General features: G+C 38.1%; 3 protein-coding genes across 5 annotated transcripts; all 3 read right to left on the reverse strand.

Annotated features, from left to right (window-relative positions):
* Positions 1 to 177: 177 nt before the first annotated feature.
* On the reverse strand, positions 178 to 12,122 carry LOC146467765 (uncharacterized). Of its 3 annotated transcripts, none has more exons than XM_085125366.1 (10): positions 12,049 to 12,122; positions 6,846 to 7,071; positions 5,916 to 6,191; positions 5,316 to 5,487; positions 4,628 to 4,844; positions 4,002 to 4,182; positions 3,374 to 3,506; positions 2,195 to 2,690; positions 906 to 1,195; positions 178 to 484 (listed from the first exon to the last, which is right to left on the reverse strand). In XM_085125366.1, exons 2-10 carry the CDS (start codon positions 7,051 to 7,053, stop codon positions 319 to 321), a joined length of 2,139 nt encoding a protein of 712 aa, XP_084981492.1. In that variant the 5' UTR covers positions 7,054 to 7,071; positions 12,049 to 12,122; the 3' UTR covers positions 178 to 318. The 3 variants fall into 3 exon arrangements, with proteins under 3 accessions (XP_084981492.1, XP_084981491.1, XP_084981489.1); XM_085125365.1 differs by lacking the exon at positions 12,049 to 12,122 and adding an exon at positions 9,210 to 9,574; XM_085125363.1 differs by lacking the exon at positions 12,049 to 12,122 and having other exon boundaries at positions 6,846 to 7,381.
* A 2,961-nt stretch (positions 12,123 to 15,083) lies between these two features.
* LOC146467766 (uncharacterized) lies at positions 15,084 to 16,941 on the reverse strand. Its single transcript, XM_085125627.1, has 2 exons — positions 16,832 to 16,941; positions 15,084 to 15,628 (listed from the first exon to the last, which is right to left on the reverse strand). The coding sequence occupies exons 1-2, from the start codon at positions 16,878 to 16,880 to the stop codon at positions 15,084 to 15,086; spliced, it is 594 nt and encodes a 197-aa protein (XP_084981753.1). The 5' UTR covers positions 16,881 to 16,941.
* Positions 16,942 to 18,234: 1,293 nt separating this feature from the next.
* Positions 18,235 to 21,629, reverse strand: LOC146467767 (uncharacterized). Its single transcript, XM_085125699.1, has 3 exons — positions 21,554 to 21,629; positions 19,714 to 19,888; positions 18,235 to 19,196 (listed from the first exon to the last, which is right to left on the reverse strand). Exons 1-3 carry the CDS (start codon positions 21,594 to 21,596, stop codon positions 18,566 to 18,568), a joined length of 849 nt encoding a protein of 282 aa, XP_084981825.1. The 5' UTR covers positions 21,597 to 21,629; the 3' UTR covers positions 18,235 to 18,565.
* Between the last annotated feature and the right edge of the window lie 31 nt (positions 21,630 to 21,660).

Raw genomic sequence — 21,660 nt, forward strand, 5'->3', positions numbered from 1 at the left:
CAAATGCAAAATAGTTAGCATAAGAACAGTATGATCTACATATGAAAAGCAGTGAGGTTTGTATCAAAACAAGGTCACCCCCAGCCTCGCTTAGAATCCAAGACCAGGTCACTTAGCACACAACTGTAAAATGGGCTATTGAACTTATCGCCCTAAAAGGTAAACATATAGACACATGCAGTTGATGTTCTGCTGAGTATATTTTCCCTTTTACTTGACCTTATAATAGTACAGGACATTTAATTTACCACCACTTATATCTAGAACATTTCGTTGTTTGAATCGATTCTACCTGTAAATTCATCAATATTTTCCCCATCAAACCGGCCAGGGAAAGAAAGCATTCTCGACATTTTTCAAAGCTTCGCTGAGTGTGCTGATCTCAGGAAATGCTCGGATAAGTACACTGCGCATGTCTGTGTCTTGAATCCACTTCAATCCCTCTGGAGTGTAGATATCAGTAGTAAAATCATCGGTCATAAACCTGAAAAGAAAGATACACTCGACTGTTACTTTCGCTAACCAAAAGTTCATATTCATATTAATTAAATTCATATCATATTAATACAGCTCTTTTAACTCGTAATTTAACTGTACTGCCTTAATAACTCTATGCTTCAAATCCATTGGCATTTTATCATGGATTACCAGAACAAATTCTGTTCTCTTGAAATTATTGTATCCAATGGTCCCAAATTCATAGCCGACTATCATAAACATGACAAACACGTGACAATTTTTATACTATTCATTGCTCCTCCGTTTGAGCGCCTGTCGGACACGTTTTAAATCTCTAAACATATCCAAAGGACCAATTTCAAGCAAAAGCTTTTGATCCGCTTAATTAATACACAAGTTCTGAACAGTAAAACACATCTCAGGATTCTCAGCTATCTTCCACTGACCTGTCAGTCTCCAGTCTCCTGCTAGCCATCAAAACAAAAATGTTGAACGCTGTTTCGCCAAACCCATAGCCATCAGGCCGAGGCTCTTCTGCCAGACAACCAATCAGCAGGTCTACTTTCTCGATATCACCCTCGTACAGCTCTTTCAGTAGTTCGGAGTGTTTCCTGTTTGGCGTGAGCTTCTCAAAGGATTCCACTGGTGGAAGACGTGTCAATCGTCTGAACTCGTTATATCGCGGCATGCCACGCTCTCGATCGCGCAAAATGTCGATGGTTGCAAGGTCAATGGTCTGAAATAAAAATATAAATAGCCCCGTATTTTTAGGACTTCTGAAAGCTACGATTGTTGTTGTTAAGTTGGAATGACTAATGTTTCAAGCATTAAATTTAGCCAAGTCATCCTCAGAGTCACTCATGATCAAGTCACTCTCAAGGCAACTTTTGATCAGTTTATTTTGTGGGTACCGGAGCACAGATGACGTAAGACTAAAGAAGGAAACAACTTCAAACAAGACCTAACCAAAATAGGTAAAAAATAAAATATATATACAAATACAATGCTCTCCGGTACCTGAAGAAAGACCCTTTTCATCAAGTTCTCCAGTGAAATGTAATATAAGTAAATGTCATCTATAATTCCATTTTGGGCACACTAGCGTGTCATCCGGACGGTCAAACCCACTCTCGTGTTTAATCATTTATTAACAAAGGAAAATGATTTTGTAACAGTAAAAGTAATCTGAAAAAGAGCAAGGCTGATTTCAAGGTAAGGAAAGTATATTTTTTCAATATTTCGAAAGGCACGGCCTTTCTTCTTTAGGGTATGTTTGCTGATTAAATCCTTCACTACAGGATCCGGTACTCTTATTTTGTCGCTGTGGTCCTTGCAAACACAGTTAATATTTATTACTGTTTCTTTTGTAACAGAGATAGTTTCCACTTACCTTTTCTTTCCCTACACTTACCAAAGTACTTTTTTATCATTGAGACTCGGTCAATACTACTTAGTGGCTCTTTTGATAAAGCATTCTGGAGAATGTTAGCCACATTATAATTATGGCATAATGAAGCATGTACTTCACAAGACTATCCAGCTCCAATTAATGCTAAATACCAACTGTGTTCTAACCTTTGTAAAGGTATTATTCATGACATTTTTTTTAATCACCCCTCGTGAAAATTGAGACCTTTAAGGTAAACAATTTACCGCACTGTTTTCGCCCGAACCGGCTCCTAGTGGATAATAACTTCCTGCCTCATGCATTATCTATTGTCGACAGATTTCTCACCTCTCCGTTCTGTTGGAGATGCGGTAACGTAAGGTTCATCAGGTGTGTCGGGTAGTTATGAAGGGTCAGCGCCCCAGGATGTTCAACGCCGAATGTAAATACAACGTCATCGATGCTGTTTTCCATCAAAACCTTCCTAGCTCCACGAAAAGAATACTCTGGGAGTGAGTACGACTTGCCAGTCTTTTGATGAGTTGTGAAGGAACGAATATACAAGTCATCTGGAAGTAGAGGATGCATACGGTACACTGACACGAATTCTTCAGTCACTGAGAAAGGAACACCATGGAATTTACTTGGTGAACCCACGAGCGGCTTCAGCACCGCTCCGCTCATACTGATACTTATATTATGGGCCTTTAGCCAATCAGAAACCTCCTGACCAGGACTGAGACCAAAATTGACGTAGACTCCGGCGCGCAAAGCACTATTGTTCAGAATGGCTGGAGTCCATTCCACTGTGTGAATTTTCTGCATGGTAGCCGTGTTGATTAATCTGTACATGCAAGAGAGGAAGTTAAGTTCCATGTGCACAAAAAAACTATGATTACTCATAAGGCTGTTTGAGTAGCTAATTAGGCAGAGAAATTACACACATAAGAAAATAGATAATTCCAAGTGTGTGGGCTATGCTAAGTTGTTTCTAACGACTGGAATTTTGTGAACAATCAAGAACACTGTTAAAGGTGTTTGAAGACATCATTACGTAAAGAGGTTATTTAGGTGACGGAGATTTGAAGATGTGTATCTACATGCATATAAAATGAAAGTGAGCAATAGAACGAATTTTGGTCACTTTTTTTAAACAATTTGTTCCAACCTGCGACGGGAAACAATCATTCTTTTGGAAGAGAAATATGTGGTTTTCTTGACTGAGTTAATGAGGAAATTTGACCACCGTAAAGAGATTGATTTCGTGTGCTGGCGTTTCGAGCGTAAGCCGAGCAAAACGAATAGATTTGCTCTGACGAAGGGCGAACGAACACACGAAACGTCAGCACACGCATCTCTTTACAGTCAACCCTGTTGATAAAACCAAACCTTGGTTTCCACTCCCCACCGACTAAGCACCACAGGTTCTTTATAGAAACAAAGCTTCGTAATCTTTTGGATGGCCCTATCATCCGAATGTTGACGGTTTAACAAAAACAAGCAAAAAGCCAAAAAGACTCATTATACCTAGCCGTGTCATACAATTTCTGATCTGACCATTCAGGGTTAAACCTCATCAGCATATCACAAATAGCATTGTGTTCTCTGGTGAATATGTTATGCATGAGGGTGAGTCCGATCCACCAATTGTTGCTGAAACCTATAATCACAAATTAAAACATTATTTAGTATGAAAAAGAGACTCTTGATTGTAGCACCCTGTTTGAAGAAGGACACTTTTGTCCAAACACCTCTCAAAACACGTCTTTCGTCTTCAGGAAAATTATTACAAGAACAGCAGGATGATATCACTTTACAATGAAATGATGTCACCATTCAGAATAGCCGCCATGCTGGATTCGCCATCTTGGATTTTTATGTTTTCAAGAAGTCAGAAAACCGCAAAGATTAATTCAAGTTTAATACAAATTTTAGGTAACTGAACAAAGTTTCTTCTTTCCTGAATACACCGTGCACAGTCCATTATTTTATTTTGTTGCTACATGCTTTTCTGAGTGGCGAACAAATTGAGATGACAAAATTTATGTGGATACTCTAACTTGCGGTCTGTTTTTTCCAAAATACCTTTAAAATGAAAGTTGACTGTATGATAACGAAATAGGATCACCATTCGAGGCTCATTTCTTACACCCACCGGTTATATCTATTCCAGTTTTGGGATCAACTGGAAGCCAGCTATCATTCTTGCGAACTTTCATCTTTCCATCTTCAAAGCTGCGCAATTTCGCGTTTGTCTCTTCATCGCTGCCATACAACTGAGATCCGTCCCACCAGTGTGTCACGTGATTCTGGAACGTGGCGGGGGAGTCCGTGTCCTGTCAAGAGGAAACTGATATGAATCTCCTTTAGGGATAATGTTGACTTGGTAACAAATACTAATAGAAATTATTACTGATTAATATCATTCGCTTTTGCGTTCACACTGGTAGAGACTCAAACCGAAGTTTTCAATCACAGTTCATAGTATCCTGCGATCAGGACCTCGCCCTCCCCAACTGCAAAAAAGTGAAGAAATGAGGGCTCTATTTTGTCCTGGAGGAGGGTCAGTGAAACGAAAATAGAACCTCGTTCTTGGTTTAATTCAGAGTAGGCCGAGACTCACAAGGCGTCTGGGGCGAGGCTGGGCGAACATCTGTGGTGTGACTGGTTATGTATCTCGGTGGTACGTCTAGTGTAAAGACGGGCATAATACGGATAATTGAATCGCCCAGACAAACTTTCTTCGATAGTGGAATGATAAATGAAATAACCGATTGTTACCGAGTACTTCTGACAGTTGTCTGGTTTAGTTCTTGGAATTTCCATCTGTCCTTTGTGGGTTTGGTAAACAGGATCGTCTGTGTCAAGATCAACCTTAATGCTACTGGAGGTATCCACTGGTCCATGGTCAAACCAATCATGCACAGTAAACTGGATCCAGCCAACGGCAAGCAGGTTCAGCTGCTTGGCAGGAATAAATTGATCCCTGGTCATCAACCTGCCAGTATTAAAGCATAAAGGATTACGACACATAAGGGTGGAGGTTGTTTTACTGTTTCTATGCATATGGTTCTTGACTTGTGACACATTTATTTGTGTTAAAGTCCTTTCGTTCGTGCGATGTTTTCACCGCAACCCTGTTTTGGTATTAGTGGCTTTAGTCCCAATCAGTTTGTAAAGTAAAATTCTGTCGTCAGTTCGTCTATACATAGATTCTTGTTGATTGGTGATTTTCTATATTCAAGATGGAGGATTTTCTGACTAATGACTTCATAGATGACCACCTTAGCTCCTACAATCGACAGCAATTCGGTACTAGTGTATAAACTCAAGGCGCGAAAAGAATTGAATTGAGAATGATTTCAGTCAGTTGATTCAAATGAATTAACTATCAAACAACCCGGGCTTCACAACTGTTATAAAAGTTAAACTACTTTCACGTTTTATTCGTCTGCGCTTCTGAACTTACTTTCTGCTTAATTCCCGTGGGCATGGCTTTAAAAGGTCCTTGTCTTCAAAAGTCTTGGTGCGATTTACATTCCGTCCAAACCGGTAAAACCTGCTGCCCGAGGCCGGTTGATCCAAATCATTACAAGTTCCGTCATGGGTTCTAGCAGTTTTCATCTCCTCAGTGCAATGCACTACAAGGAACATTTTAGATTAAAGTTATAATAAATAACTGACCCCAGAACTAGGACAAGAACACGTTAGATGGGCTTCATACAACAAGAAATACCACCCCTTGCTTTACTGTTATAAACGGGGTGTAAAGTTATTAACAGAGCAGTTAAACCTAGCTTTTAAAGGCATGAACGTTTTCAGCACCGTCTATCTGTCTAATTGGTTCCTAAAAATGTATTAACAGGTGAACGGCATAAAATCCAATGCATAATATTACTTTCCCTGCTGGCAGAGGCCTCTTTTCCGTTGTATTCGCTGATCGTCAGTTAACCATTAAGATTAATACAGTAAGCTTTCTGAACGTCAGTTCAGCGAATACAATGGAAAAGAGGCCTCTGCTAGCAGGGAAAACATTACTTACTTAGAGCTAGAATTAAATTTCTCTTACTTGTCCTGAAAACCTCGATGTGGGCAGAAGCCTGACATCCTGGTTTAAGCTTTTGGCATTTTTTCTTTGACGCTCCTTTACAGCCGTGCGGGGATCGAGCATACGTCATGAAATTTTCACCACAGAAACATTTGCTACGATGGTCGAACCCTGCGTACGGATATTTTTTGTCTTTACAATGCTCCACGCACTCTTGTGTTGTAATTCCTTTCTTCTCGTACAAATATGGCAAAGGTGTACATGTCATGATGAAGAAGCGCCCCAAAGACATGTGACCTATGATGACATTAAGGTTAATAAAGTAAGTGTTCTCAGAAGATTGTGTTTTTGGGATGGCTACTCATTTTTTCTGTGGTAAATTTTTCTAAAAGAAATATCACCATAAAGAGGCTAATAGCTAAGTTACAGCCAATCTATGTCACGCGTGACCAGTATTTTTGAAACTTGAACGGAGTTTTGAAATTTAAATGTCAGTTCCTATAGAAATTATCCTAGTTTATTGACGGTATAAAGCTATGAATTTTTCTTTACATTACAGCATTAAGTATTTCAAAAATAGCGATCGTTTCCCAAGACAGTCAGATTTTGATTTTTTTTAATCAGTTACACAATGCATCTTTTTCGGAAAGATTTCTCAGAAAAATGCCGGTCGACTTTACAAAAAGGAATTCGAAAGTTCATTTCATACTTGGAAAGGACTTACACCCTTATGCAAACACTAAGAAAACGAGGTGCAAGCATCAAATCTATGAAGGTTCAAAATGCTGGGTCTGCATGTACTTGCGTTAAAAGAGTTTGTATGGCTTCTTGTGCGTACAATTTTTAAACAAATTGACTCTAATTAAGATAGCTTGACTTAGCTGAAAATTACAAAATAATTGCGCTATTCTTTATACAATGGAGGTTGTTATGATAAGTAGCCGTATTCACCTATGGCAGGATCCTGGCAGTCGTGTTTAGGTCCGGTAACGTCAGAAGGGTAGCTATCGAAAAGATTGTTGTTCATCAAGTAATCGCGCTGTCGAAACTGGTAAAACATCATTAAGACAATCGGTAGCTTCCACCAATATGGTAGACGCTGAAGAAGCTGATGCACGAGCTGGGCAAGCTTCAGAAGCAGTTGTTGCATCGGATTCATATTGCCCTGTGAAATAAGCTGGACACGGTATAGGTTAATAAATACGTGGGCTGTATTCATAAAATTAAAGATAATTTAACCAATCACAGTAAGTTTAGTTACTCGCTTGAGTTCCTGGTGTTTACAAAGCTGCATGTTTTATTTTGCTTTTTCGTCGTTATGTTGACAGTCGACGATAGGAATTGTATGAGAGTCTTTGTGTGATTCTATTATACTGGCATTTTGAGGTGTTTGGTGGTTTGCTTATTTCACAATGGTGTAACAAGTCACAAATAGAATTGGCGGAGAAAGAAACAAAGGGCCATTATTTTATTCTCTTCAAACGAAAACAAGCACTTTAGGGTTTTAGCAAGTAAACTCAAAATAGTTATAAAAAAATGTTAAATCATAAATTGTACAACCCATCATTCATGGATGAAAAGGTTGGCCAGGAAATTGTGCCGAGGAAAAAGAACACAAAAGAGCAATAGAGTAGTTTAAAATTGATATCTATAATAACCCATCCCAAGACAACATTGCAGAAAGTTTTGAATTTGCACCAAAAGCTACAATCCGAGAAACAATTCGCTAATTCAGTGTTTTCAGCTTGTGAACACGAAAACACAATACAACAGTTTAATGCAAATTACATAGGACATTCAGAGACGAAAATTCGCTGCCGTTCATGTAATGTTTAAAACACGAGCAGCAGTGTTTTATCGGGAATTAAACCCACGAGGCGCAGCCGAGTGGTTTTAGACCCGATAAAACACGTGCTGCGAGTTTTTTGAACGGCCTCAAAATCATTCCTGGAAAAGCGTGTGTCACTGAGAGTTAATAACAATGATGCTTTTGTGAACGTTGGAAATTAGCAAAAAACACCGCCGGCCGCATACTAATAAAGAATAATATTAAAACCACTGCACGTGATGGTCAATGGGCTTATGAATTATGAATGATTTTTTGAATATTTAGTTCTTAGCAAAGGTAAAGGAAATCTTACTAGGGTGTTTCTTCATTTACTGAAAAACAGAGCAAAACAAAATATATCCTCTTTCCAAACGGCCATGCTGATTTTTTCAGCTTGCATGCCAGTTTGGATTACCTATGCTATTAAATTCGAAGCGGCAAATAACAAAGATTAGTTGAGTAAATTATTTACTTCTATTTCTGTAATTTTTGTTTACTGCGCTGTACATAGGATTATTTTTACTGATCTCTTCAGAAAATCTGTAAGAAGCTTCTGCAGATCATTTGGTAATTCTTGCTCAGTAAATGGGGAAGGTGTTACGTAAATTAGACTAACTTAACAAAAACTGATTCTTGGATAGTCCTTTAACGAAATCATTTTAATTAAGTCAGGGTTTCCAATACTCTTTGAACAAGTATTTCTAATTACTTCGTTTCTGCTTTAGTTAATTAAGAAACTAAACAATGAGATCAAGTTCCCACAATTAAAGCACGTCGTGCTAGTTTTGTCGGATTTTCAAGAATTCTTGATTTTTCTTCACCTTTAGATGGTAATTAACAAGGAGTGGATGAGGCAAATTTACCTAACTGCCCAAACATCAAATCATGGTATACACTAAACAGCCTTCGTTTACGTTTCTTGTAGAAGCACAGCGGTTTTTAAAAGGTGGATGATTTATCGATATATCTACAAATTTTTTCGTTGTCTAATTCAATTCATCAGCCAGTCAGTAACAGGTCAGTGACAATTTCGATTCATTTTTTTTTTTAAAAATGCCACCAAGACTAGTTCTCTTTTAATAATCAATGGAACAAACCCTCACACAGACTAACAGCATTATAAACACCAAGGTTCCCCATAAAAGGGACTAAGCTCCTCCCACTTTCGTCACCAAACGACAACGCCTTTTGCACGCAACGAACCGTACATCGAGGAAAAAAAATCTTCGCACAAAAAATTTTTAGCATCGTAACTTGTTGCTCAACTCTATCCTGTACCGACTACTTTACTAGTAAACCTAATTCTTTTATCGTTCTTTAATTTGAAATGAGCTTCTTCAACAGCATCAAAAACTCAAAACTCAAAACTCAAGGGCGCCTATAGTTTTTCTACGTCTATCATCTACCGAGCCGTTATTTCTGATAAATGGCATGGTTCAAAATTTAACAGCACTCAGTTATGTTTGTAACACGATAGTCTTTCGTACCTTCTGTCGAAATCAGTTGCCTGCTCCGTAAAGATGCCCAAAACGAAGTCGAACAGTGAGTATGTTTTTCCGTGTTGTGTGGCCGGCTAACTTATAGTGTTCGATGTTGATGGATTGCGAGTATGCGCTGTGTTTAGAAATTCAAATGAGAATGACACGTCCAATAAGAAGAGAAACGAAAAGGTTACGTGGGAATCCCTTTGTTCACAGATGTCCACTGATACGGACATAAGATTGCAAACGACGACGATCTGATGAAAATTCTAACGTGAGTGGCTTCGAACCAAGAAGTACTGACAAAATTACTCATGTTATTAATCATTATCAAATGGAAAGACTTGAATACATACAAGACCAAATACAGAGGTTTTTCCTGCTACCCTGGGAAACAAATGAAACCTTCTATAATTTCAAGTGGCCTGCAAGCAGACTGAATGCCAAGGACACGGTGACGGATGGGCTACAGTCTTAGGCTTGCAAGTGGAGCAAATGCGTAGCAAATTCGGGGCTCTCAATTGCAATTTGATCTAAATTTTCCCTGTTTCTAAAGATGGTGTAAACCCAACTGTATTCCCTTTAACAATTTGTGTGCAAATGTGAGACAAATGTGATATTTGCATGCATTAAATTTACCCCGCTTTTGCAACGATTATAAAACTGTATCTTTGATGCAGATTTGCTAAATCTTTTCTCACTATGCAAACATTAGATTAATTTGCTTCTCGTGTGATTTCAGGAAAACATGGTGAAATTAATAAGTTTGCACCAATGCTTGACAATATTTACTTGTGATAGAAATAGATACCTTCACGTTGAATTTACTCTCATAATTTGCTACAGTGGGAAAACGGTATGTTTTTGGTGAATTTGCACAGATGTCAAACACAAAAGGCTGCATTGATTTAACATATATTTTCTTTGAGGTAAATATATCCATGCACGCGGGTGACATATTTGAAGGAAAGTAAAGTTGCCTTAGTTTCGCCTCTATGGCAAACATTTTACTTTCACAAACAATTTTCGGTTTACAATCTGGCCTCTGCAAATATGCCTTAGCTTGATACATAAAACAAGAGAAAAAAAATTTTTTTTTCAAACTCAGCACATAGCAATTATATTTTTCCAGAATCATAAGACATTTGCTTTGTAAATCGCAACCGGGCATCTTCGTATCTAGGGTACTATCATTTACAATGAGGCTGGCGAATGCCACAGTATAAATTAAAATTGACACAAGGTTGACAGAAAAGCTTTGGGTTTGGATGTACGAATACACATTAGGCTCATTTTCCAAGTAAGAGTTCATTACGTTGGTAATGGGCCTATAATTATCAGTTCTCAGTCCAGTTTAGTTTATTGTACCGTATCCTTCTTGAACAGGGGAAAGGCTGGGAATATGAAATTGAGAAACATTCTGGTCTACAATAATATTTAAAGTCAAGTCACCGGGGCCTTGTATACAGCTATTTCAATTAACGTTGTTGGATCAAAGCGTAAAACTCCAAGACAAGACCGCAAGGTTATGTGGGATTTTTTTAATGAAGAAATTAATCAAAATCAACCAAGCTGGTCTCGCCCGTTTAGTGAAGATATACGATGGTAAGCCATTTCCATGAAACAAATGTTAGGATATCAACGTTAACATATCAACTATCGTCTGTTAGGCCGTAGTCTATTTCTTTTTTACACAGTCACTGTTGTGTACCCTTCTCAGAACGTCTTTTTACTGTTACCATTTTTAACGCTCGCTTCCATGTAAAACAATTTTGTTAAGATACTTAGCATTGGAACCCCAAGGGTCAATCAATCAATCAATCAATCAATCAATCAATCAATCAATCAATCAATCAATCAATCAATCAATCAATCAATCAATCAATCAATCAATCAATCAATCCATCCATCCTTCCATCCATCCATCCATCCATCCATCCATCAATCGATCAATCGATCAGTCGATCAGTCGATCAATCGATCAATCGATCAATCGATCAATCGATCAATCGATCAATCGATCAATCGATCAATCGATCAATCGATCAATCAATCAATCAATGTGATTGATTGATTGTGATGATCTCTTAAATTTTTTAACTGCAATAATCTGGCCCTGAGAAGGGATAAAGGGCTTTGCCTTTTAATGTTTGACACTGTTCACAAAAATGTGCCTAAATATCTCACCGATCTGTTCCCCATCAGCAGGGACAGAAGCTCTAATAAATCCCGCCTTAGTGAAACTATTTACTGATATAGACATGACTCATACTCCGAAAACTCAGAAGAATTCTACAAAGGTTCGTTTTTCTGAAGGGGTGCAAAACTTTGGAATTCATGCACTCTCGTTCTGAATTTAAAGACATTAAATCAAAAACTGTTTTAAAAAGAACCTACCAAACGCCGTCAGACCATCGCTTGATACCTAAATAGTCGTTTATGTCATTTCTTTTTACCCTGAAAAGTATTTTGTATGTATTCGAGATGTAAATATTGTATGCTCATAGCTAATATATGACTTTCACGTAAAGAAGTTATAACTAGCTTATGGAACTGCCGTACCTAAATAAAAGTGATTCATTCATTCATTGATGAACATTGCATAAGTCATGAAATCGCACGTAAGATAGAAATGAAAACAGCCAAACGTTAAGTCGAATTAGCAGTGAAACATGAACGTAACGTTTGTAAAACAACGTTGAAGGAAAATACACTTTTTTCTTCGATAAACTGAATAAATAAGTCAGGTGAATATGAGGTAAAATAGAGTTTCCAAGGAGCCATGTTGGAAAACAAAATTACTATAAAAGACCGACATCATGACTTTCTTAAGAAAATAACAAACCTATGTGTAGTAACTCACACACTTCTGTTCCTGCTTTAGATCCAACTAGTTTGAGTCCAAAGTGACGAGAATCGTGTCTTTTTGTTACTGTCTCACAATTGTCAATTATTATGATGATAAACTTCTGTTTGTTATGATTTCTGATTGGTAAAATTCTTTATTTAAATAAATATTAGACCTTCATAATAATAAAAAAAATATATAATTATACAAATGTTACTACAGCAAAGGCGTTAATTTAATGATTGTCTTTCAGTTCAAAATGTTTTCAGTGAAAGATTTATCTTACTTAGACCTCATCAACGCTAAATTTATGCTTAAAGTGCTTTGAAAAACACTTTAAAAAAACTGAACAACATTTAACTATATATTTCCCATATATTAAAGAGCTATTCAGAACGGAAGTGGGGGTTAAGTTTATGTTACATGCCGGAGGAAATCAGTGTTTATTAAACGCAATGTTGTTCGTGACATCCCGTTATTTGATTCGTTAACGTAGTTTTTTTCAGGAAATTAAAAAACTTCTGCTCTACGTCTATTGTTTTCACATGGGTTGAAGTAATACTTTTCTTAACGCCAGCAGGAGGCAATGAACTTGTAATTGTTGTCTGCTGACATTGCTACACTGAATGTTACACTTCGAAACTAGAAGAATAGGCATCAGAATAAATGGAACATAACAGTGAATGAACACTGCGAAAAGCGATGATATTAGTTATTTGCCGCAAACTGCGTCTTTGTAGAAGCTTAAGGAGTGCTTTGCATAAATCCTAACGCCGGCCAAACTTGCATTGATAACACAGGCGTTTAGATAGTGATCGATAGTCGGTCGAACGTCTGACAACTGAAAAGCTCTTACACAAGGTGTTAATTACGTCTTATCTAACTCAGCGCCCTTGTTTCTCACTTCTTTTCTAATAAGGCATCCACTACACCTTACAATGGCACTAATTATATAACAATCCTTGCAGCTGGTGTAAATACAGCGTATGCTATTTTTACAATAATTGTTAGAATTCTCGCGCGCTGATTGGCTAGTAGTTATTGTCGATAAGAGTAGGAGAATTCCATATTTTTTTCCGGGTTATTTTAAGAAGCAAATCGACGGCAGTTTTCTTTGGTCTATATTCTTATAGACCATAAAATGGCGCCATAAAAAGGTTCAAAACTTAGCTGTAAAACCATGTCACGAGCCGCACATGATGTTTGAACATTTTATGGCGTCTTTTGATGGTCTATAAGAGCATAGACCATAGAAAACTGCCGTCCTTTTGTTAATTGTATATTTGATGATTAGCAGTATGCGTATATTTTATGTATTCAAGCAGTAAGTACTAATTTTAAAGTCATTTTATTGCGTTTTATTAAGACTTGTGGTTTTTACTTATAAAATGATATTAGAGGGTCCCCAATAGGTTTTTCGGGATCCGGGATTTGGCTTTTTTAAAGGTCGGGATTCGGGATTTTAGCGGAAAAGAGCGACGATATTCGGGATTAGAATTGGTGACGGGACGCGGGATTTGACACTTTTACGAAGCGGGATGCGGGAAATGTTACTCCAAAGAAACGAGATCCGGGAAGTCCGGTGTGGAGAATGTTCAATGAAAATCTGGTTGTCACCGTGCTGGAAGAGAAAAGAAATTCATTACGGGTTCTATGTCTTTACAGATAAAATTTCGTCAGTGCTTAGACCTTGCAGTTAACTTGAGCCGATATTAGCCTAAACAAATGCCACAGAGCTAGCGTACACAACGGCATAAAGGAAATAATTCAAACGGCTCCGAATGATAAGAAAATCTCCATTCGGTAAATTTGAGTAGTTTCCTTCATGATAAATAAAATAAATAAATAAATAATCTTTGTTTACCCTCGGCAGTGTTTATAGCACAAGTGCTAGTGGGGCCGAGCATTAAAATTCACAGAGAAATAATTTAAATATTTGAAAATAATATGGTTAAAAATCCCAACTGGCAGGAGGCAGACCAGCTGGCTATTTATAAGCGCGGCAGAGGAGTTGAACTTACTTGGGGCTACCGAGAAACAACTCCATATAGTGGTCAGAGCAGGACTTGAACCCGGGACCTCCGGCGCCGTAACCACTCGACCACGCTGCCTCCTCCAAATCAAAAGGTCGATAGAGAGATCTCACCACATTTTGATTGAAAAGGAAAATCTCTAGAACGTACTCAGAAAATTAAGCACTTAATTCAGAAGTCTATAGTACATTAAGCAACCAGCGAGAATCGTGTTTGGCCTGTCATCTTTTCAAATAGCTGTTGCAGTCCCACGTTGTGGTATGTGAGTAGCAATGCTCTTCAGACTTACTGATGGCCATTATCCCTGACTGAAAAGTTTTCCAAGGATCAACGTGATAAGAAAAGCAGCCCTCACCATTCAATTGAGAGAAGAAAAAAAAAGGAAAAAGAAAAAGCTCTAAAAAGAAATTGCTAACTGACTTATTGGCTGACGTGATTCGCAGAAACTTTGAAAACGTCTTAAATGAGCGATGTCGTCGTTATGGTGGAAAGCCAATAGAAGAAATAATCTTACAGCTAATTTCTCGGTGACCAAAGACCAGTGCTCAGATTTGCAGTGGCAATTTACATCCAGCTGAAAATGCCTTTTCTCGTGGACGTAAGGGGCTCAAAAAAAATTTATGACCTGGCTGGAATCGGGATTGGGCTAAAACAGCAGTCGGGTTACGGGATTGAGGGAAAATTTTGTCCGAGATGGCGGAATTGAAGAACCCTAATGGTGACCCTCATTTTAGGTATATGCATAAATTCTCTTTCGATCTGATATTGACTGGTTGCTAAATGTGGATTACTGCAGTAAAATTTATACGGAATTCATGAACGGTCAATACTATTATAACTCGTTTAATTCTCACTGCTCTAGGAACTACAATTCGCGTCAAACTTGCAGTTGATCTTGCAGCAATAGCTGCCTAGGATGGCTAGAACATATGGACTCGTATACAAGTTAAACTTGAACGAACCCAACACAACAGTTAAATGTCTATAAAAGTTTGACAACTACATCATTTTGAAATAAATTAGAGTAAGCTGACCCATGGCAGCAAAGGCAATAGACTTGCGCATTGGCTTATAAACTGAACCCGCACCACAGCCAGGTGGAGTTGTCGGCACACTTCCGGTTTTCGGGGTACTGAGCTCTACAACAACAGAACCATTCACAATCAATGAACGGTTGGCCGACGGAGAGAGCGTGGGTTCAACAGGAACACGAGTTGGTGCCGGTATAGCGAGATCATCATTGTTGCACATATCAGTGGTACAGCATCGCCAAGTACAATTGTGCATCACATGACCTTGCACAGCGTAAGTCGTGTTCTTACTGCTGCAGATGAATTTTGTATCGGGGTGGTTACAAACAAAGGCCACACCGCACTGCTTTTCCAGATACGTGACTTGTTGGCCATTGCTTTTTGTGACATACGTCTTCATTGTGAAGCAGTGGTCGTATCCTGTGTCCACTGAGCAGGCCACACTAGCGTGACCTGTCACGCAATTGTTAAGGGTGGTGCCCGTAGGACAGCTGTGGCAAGTCAGAGCTCGGGCTGAAAGAAAGGCAACAATCAAGCTTGTTTTAATTAAGATAAAAACATGTTACTTATTCACCACTGTTGTACTCTGCTCAGTAGTATGAACAGTGTTTAGAATAATTTATCCTTTCCGCCGTTGAATGAAGAGTACTGTTTCATGTGGTGCTGTTTCTTTGAACATTCTGAACTTTTTAAACTTCTTCTGGTTCTCCTAGAACCGTTTATTTTACCAGTCAGGTACAATCAAAAACAACAACAACAACAACAACAACAATTTATTATGAGAAAAGAAAAATTACAATATTACATACCCACAATTAGCAAGGGCTATTCGAGGTGGGTAGCATTTACAGTTGTTTGGACGCTCAAAAGGAACGGAAAATTAACGGCACAAAAATAGAAATGATTCATTAAACAAAGAGAAAGAGCATTAAATAAGAAAATAAATGAATAAATAAAACACCTAAATGACTAATTATTATTTAGAAAGTTAAATGCAGCTAACTAAGTAGTGACGTAAGATTGATACGAGTTACAACGTTTATATCAACATACACCTCCTCAGTCTCCAGAACCTTTAAAAGCAATCCGACCTTTCTCTCTCGCCTTTTCTTTGTTCTTCTCTTGCTTGTATTTCGCATGCAGTGATTACCTCACCCTCGCACCTGATATAGGGACTGCCAGTAGTCTACTCTCACAGTTTCCGGAAATTTTTGAGAGTTTGAGAATTTAAGAATCTTGCTCATTGCAGCTTCGTTCTTAGGGGAAAACCACTGGGGATGAAGTTGTCACTCATTCAGAAATTTTGTCAAAAAATCCAACCAAGGGCGGCAAAGGTTTTTTTTTTGTTGATTTTGTGAGGCCAAAACCTTTCTTTCTCAACTTCAGCTTCAATTTTTAATTATCCCCGATTTATTTTTGTCGTTAGCCCTCGGCTCTAGCTACTCCGAAAAATGCGCGGCGAACTGCTTCTTCAACATCAATGTAGCATCAGACTATGTTCTCTTTACGTACTTTAGTACTTATTGATTCAAAGATATTCTTAGAAATGTTGAAACCTTTCTTTCTTCTCTCCCTTGCGTAGTAATACCCTTTCGCAACTGAAATTGGATTCCATTCTACACCCATTTAGTACGTAGCTAGGAAAATCAGCGCTAAAAATAATATTTACACCAAATTCATGTCATAAAAAGGTAAATCAACGAAGCTATAACTTACCCGAATTCATGGCCAGCAGAACCATCAAAGTGAGGAACAATACTTCCATATTGACCGTGCTAAATTCCGAATTTCGTTTCCAAAATTTACACGGAGCTTTAAAAATGGGAAAGAAAAAACGCACAACAAATACTTCCCTTGATGCGGTTTCAGAGTTCCCTTACAGTGATGGTTAATACGTAGTACTGTACCCAGATTTAATATTCCCCTTTAACCTTAAATCAATATAACTGTTGGCAAAATGTTTTCAATTTATTTAAAGATCCCTAGATTGGATGACATTGCACTGAAAAACATAGATTGTCTCACACAGCTACAGACAAAAAGAACAAAGTCGGTTTTGAAAGTTTCGTTAATGGAAAACTTGCACCTGCATACTATTTGGGTGGGCTACTGTTCGATAATATATATATTTGTGTTTTGTGTTTGTAAAAGGTGGCCGTTATTGTCCTGTGAGTAATTATTTTTTTCCTTTTTCATAATATAATAATAAATAGTCTTCAAAGAAAGCAACATGACACCGAGAAACGCAACCCCCGAATCTTCTGCATCACTTTTAATTAAAGTGTACTTGCATTTCTGTTTTCTTTCGCTCTGACTGGGAAAAAACCCACGGACATTTTCAGTAAACTATTGTTAGTTGCGGTTCAAAAAAACTCTGATCCTCTTGTTCTTTTATTAGCGCAATAAATATGGATCATCTTGGACTAACACGAAAGTACGTATTTCAAAATTAGCATGAGCTAGCCACTGATCCGTGGTTCAGTTTCAGGTTCTGTTTATAGATTTGATATTTTTAAAGCCATTACTCTCCCATTTACCAGTTACTACATGAGATTCTGCAGTAAGCATTCTTTCCCCTCATTGCTAATTAAAGAAATTTAAAGTTATTTAACCGCACTTCTGGTTCGGATCCAACATCGTTATCGGTCGCCCAAGTCCCTTTAGTGTCTGTGTGATCACCATCAGTCGACATAAAGTTGAACTTCATTAATTTTTCGGTGTTTCTATCATTACTTACATTACCATTGGACGGATGGACTCACACATTCGATAACCCTGTGAGTTTCACTTCTCTAGGGTGTTTTGAATCCAGTAGACGCAGAAAAACAACAGCAAACAAACAAAATAAAAACAATAACAACAAACACCACACTTTAATTTGAGTAGCTACCCAATCATCGGGTGGGTCTCAAACCACAAACAACTTTCACAAAAGACAGATACGAAGCCTCTTGAGCTTTTTTTGTTTCACGTTATTCTTCAGAGTTTAATAAAAGTGTTGACATTTTTCTGATTCCAACTGTAAAGATAAGTCAAAATTTTGGTTTAGTAAAAGGCCAACGAGGAAACAAACAGGCAAAGAACATACAAGATTAATTTTATTGAATTTCTACCGTTGAAAAGCCCTCGTGCTCTTTATTTAAATAATTTTTTTTTAGCTTAATCAGTCTAAAATGTTAAGTTTAGAGTTCCTATATATAATGTTACACAGTATAAAAAGAAGGAAAATATTTTTGTGTTGCATACATGTTTACTTTGCAATTTGAATAAATCGTTGATATTGTTGATATTATAATTAACAATTAGATTACGACATTTCTATCTTTTGATAGAGATCAATGTCGGCCTCACTCCCGTGAGCTGACAGTTAAGAGGGATCAACAATTATAGTGTTGAGCTGTTTATATACAATTCCTGAAAAGGTTATAATGAAAATTGCTGACTTATTTTTTAAGTTATCAAACCAGTAATTCCAACGCAAAGGACAACCACCAAAATTGAAAATTCACTTGCTCGCCTTGAACGATTTGCTTTAATTTGAGCCCTAGTCAGGGAAGCGTTCTTACTAGATAAATTACACAAATCTTTGTCACAGCAACTTACAACGCAGTTCCCCACATAAGCACCTTGACTCTCGACCAATTCTCGCACCTTTGCGCACCTGTTTGAAATTGCGCGACAGTCACGGTCATTGGTCGCGCAATCTTTCCATACCGCTGTCTCTACAATTTTCCCTGTGGTATTGTCCAAAACCTGTGCTTGAAGGGAGAAACACGAATCATATGTGCCATTCTTCGAGCAGTTTTTCTCTCGCGGCTTACGTCCAGCTAGCTTCGAGACGAATTTCGGTTTGATTTCGAAACATTTGTTAGGGAACTTATGTGACGGCAATGTTGGCAGAATTTTTCGCGTGCTTGTTTTGGGCGGGGTCAATGTCGGTAGTGGATGATTGCAGTAATCACTCGAGCAGCACTTGGGTCGACATGAACTGACATATAAACCTGGCCTCTCCTTCCACAGTTTCAGCTTGATATCTCTGCAAGGCTGAGCAGAATTGCACTTGTATTTACGTTCACATTTCCTGGAGAAATACAAATAGAAAGTTAACGAGGTTGTAAGGACTACTGCACATACCTTCCGCGCAAAAAATCTTACTATTTCCTTACAAGAACTGATTACCGGAACAGTTCTATTTCATTCCCGCCCTATGATCCTACTTCTAGGGTTGTTTATCAAAAGGGTCTTGGGTCAATGAAACAGGCTTTGTTATTTATGTACTCTGTCAAACGTTCTTGAGTATGTTTTACAAGTGACTTATATATAAGAATATAGGCTTTTGACGGTGCTGCTGGCACACCCAGTCAAAGCTTTACGACCTAATTGATCCTCCCTATTAATTAAAATACTACCGCTATACATCAGAGAAAAATATTCTTAGCTCGCAGTTAAATTTTGTCTTTTCCCTCTCCCCCACATGCCACCGAAATAACCATAAAAATATGTTCCAGTTGAAGGGAGCAAGTCTATACCTGTTAGCTGGGCACTTATTAATCTCTCTGTAATCTGTTAATTATGTACGACAGACACACCATTTTTACCTTAAAAACAGAATGGACTTTGCACCCTTTAAAGTTGTTACTGTAGCGTCAACCGTCAAACAAACGGAGTGCCGATATGGACAAGTTTCAATTCGAGAACTCTTAAGACACATTCTCGCTGACCAGCTGGCATTGCAGTTGTAGCATTCCAGTGCAGTGATTTTCTTCACCAAAGCTGTCCAAAATAAAATGCCAGGAAAATAAGAAGTGACAAATTCGAGAAAAAGAGGAGTTTAAATTAAAGTGTACATGCATGAGAGGAAGCATTAGCCTCGGTAAGAGAGTAAGATTTTAAGCAGTGAACAGTCAGACTGGCTCTCCACTTAGCAGGAGCTCTATAACCTTCCTAAAAACGGTGTCTCCTGATACAAATGTATTTTTGCGCAGTTTATGACTATCAGGGAAAGTTAAAGTAGATCTTAGCCAGGGCCACTGGAATCCAAAAAGAAAATTATGGGTAACCATGCATTTTTCAGAGATAAAAATTAAGTAACAACGCCGAGAAAAAGCTTTAAAATACTAACAAGGTATGGCATTTCCTTCCAAATTAAAGCTAAATAATGCGTAGTTACCCACAATTTTCTGTTTTGAATTTCAATAACCCTTGATGAGATCTGCTTTTCCCGCGTGGTTATGAATTCCGCAAAGTAGTTTTTAATTACAAGGAATGAAGAAATCCGACTTCTCGAGATCATTCTCGTCTCGCGAGCCGCGATCCTTTTGGCCAGCGCCACGAATCGAGGACGAGAATGTCCCAAAATGCGCAAAATGTATGCGCAGCAGCAAAAGGAGACACCGTCCTTTTAAAGCACGGTCGTTTCCGCACATCGGTCTTCACACAGCATTTGTCCCTTCACCGTAACTGACGCGTTTGTTGCCAGCGATGGTTACTGTTTGCAGTTAGAATGCTTTATCGTCCACAGGCATCGTTAAAAAAAAAAAACAACAGGGAGCTTTAGCAAGGAAGACGGCAACTGCAACGAGAACTTCACTACTAAAATAAATTCGCGTTTTTTTAAACGCCGTCGCCATTATTCTAACAGATTACTCGTTTTAAATGTTGGAAACCGCACCTAAGTTTAGAAAAAGAAAGAAAAATTCGTGGTCGTCGTGTGTTTACGTCCTTTATACTGAGAACGTCCCATCAGGAAATTTCACGTCGACAATTAAAACGGTGCGTTCTACGTTCACTCAATCAGTTTTAGGGAGCTTTAACAATAGGCCTTATCACGGTTTTCGACGCCATTTTGACGGGTAGGCAAACAGGCTTGAAATAACAGTGTTTGTATGGAAATCCGATGTCAAATAATTTTCATAAAACATCGCTTCTGAAAAATTCATGAATTGGAAACTTTTGGCACTAGGAGAAGGATTTTAAGAACAAAATTGGAGGGATGTAGCTTTGCCGAGAAAGCGTCCAGTCGTGTTTTGAACTTTCCATACATTTCCCTGTACTTTTTCCCGCGAACTATTTTTAGTAGCAGCTCACGGCTGGTTCGCTATACAGACAAATGTATGGAAACTCTGCATGTGCGTTCCACGGCACTTTTTGGTACATTTCTTTGCCGTCAGTGCACCCAATTACTGTGTTTTTTAACAGTTTTTGTTTGTCCCTCCCCCACACCTTATAAATAATTAAACGACATATTTTCCACAAATATCTCCGGTTTTTAAAGTGAACCCTACGTTCTTCGCATTGTCGAGTACCAAACTCTCTCCAAACGGCAGTAATAAAGATATTGACCTCTGTGAACATCTTAAAAGCGGAGACTAATTTTATTAACTTGTACATTAATCAAATTACGTTATTTTAAACGTTACGTTTGACCTGAAAACTCACCTGTTGAGAACGCAATAAGCAAGGTAATCGAAAAATTCGTCATCCTTTGGGAGCATGAACAGGTCAAACTGCACCAAAAAAACACTGAAATGTTTGAGAAATAAACT

The sequence above is a fragment of the Pavona decussata genome, unplaced genomic scaffold (assembly GCF_977016875.1).
Source record: "Pavona decussata unplaced genomic scaffold, jaPavDecu1.1 SCAFFOLD_134, whole genome shotgun sequence".
Taxonomy (NCBI): Eukaryota; Metazoa; Cnidaria; class Anthozoa; order Scleractinia; family Agariciidae; genus Pavona; species Pavona decussata.

Excerpts from the sequence above, each read along its gene's own strand:
- LOC146467766 (XM_085125627.1), bottom strand. The coding sequence starts at position 16,880 with ATGGAAGTATTGTTCCTCACTTTGATGGTTCTGCTGGCCATGAATTCG. Across the intron at positions 15,629-16,831 it reads TCTGCTGGCCATGAATTCGG|CCCGAGCTCTGACTTGCCAC; the intron begins GTAAGTTATAGC and ends CCTTTCTTTCAG.
- LOC146467765 (XM_085125363.1), bottom strand. The coding sequence starts at position 7,113 with ATGAATACAGCCCACGTATTTATTAACCTATACCGTGTCCAGCTTATT. Across the intron at positions 4,845-5,315 it reads CCACGGGAATTAAGCAGAAA|GTTGATGACCAGGGATCAAT; the intron begins GTAAGTTCAGAA and ends TAATACTGGCAG. Across the intron at positions 3,507-4,001 it reads AACTGGAATAGATATAACCG|GTTTCAGCAACAATTGGTGG; the intron begins GTGGGTGTAAGA and ends TTGTGATTATAG.
- LOC146467767 (XM_085125699.1), bottom strand. The coding sequence starts at position 21,596 with ATGACGAATTTTTCGATTACCTTGCTTATTGCGTTCTCAACAG. Across the intron at positions 19,889-21,553 it reads GCTTATTGCGTTCTCAACAG|CTTTGGTGAAGAAAATCACT; the intron begins GTGAGTTTTCAG and ends TATTTTGGACAG. Across the intron at positions 19,197-19,713 it reads AAGTCCATTCTGTTTTTAAG|GAAATGTGAACGTAAATACA; the intron begins GTAAAAATGGTG and ends GTATTTCTCCAG.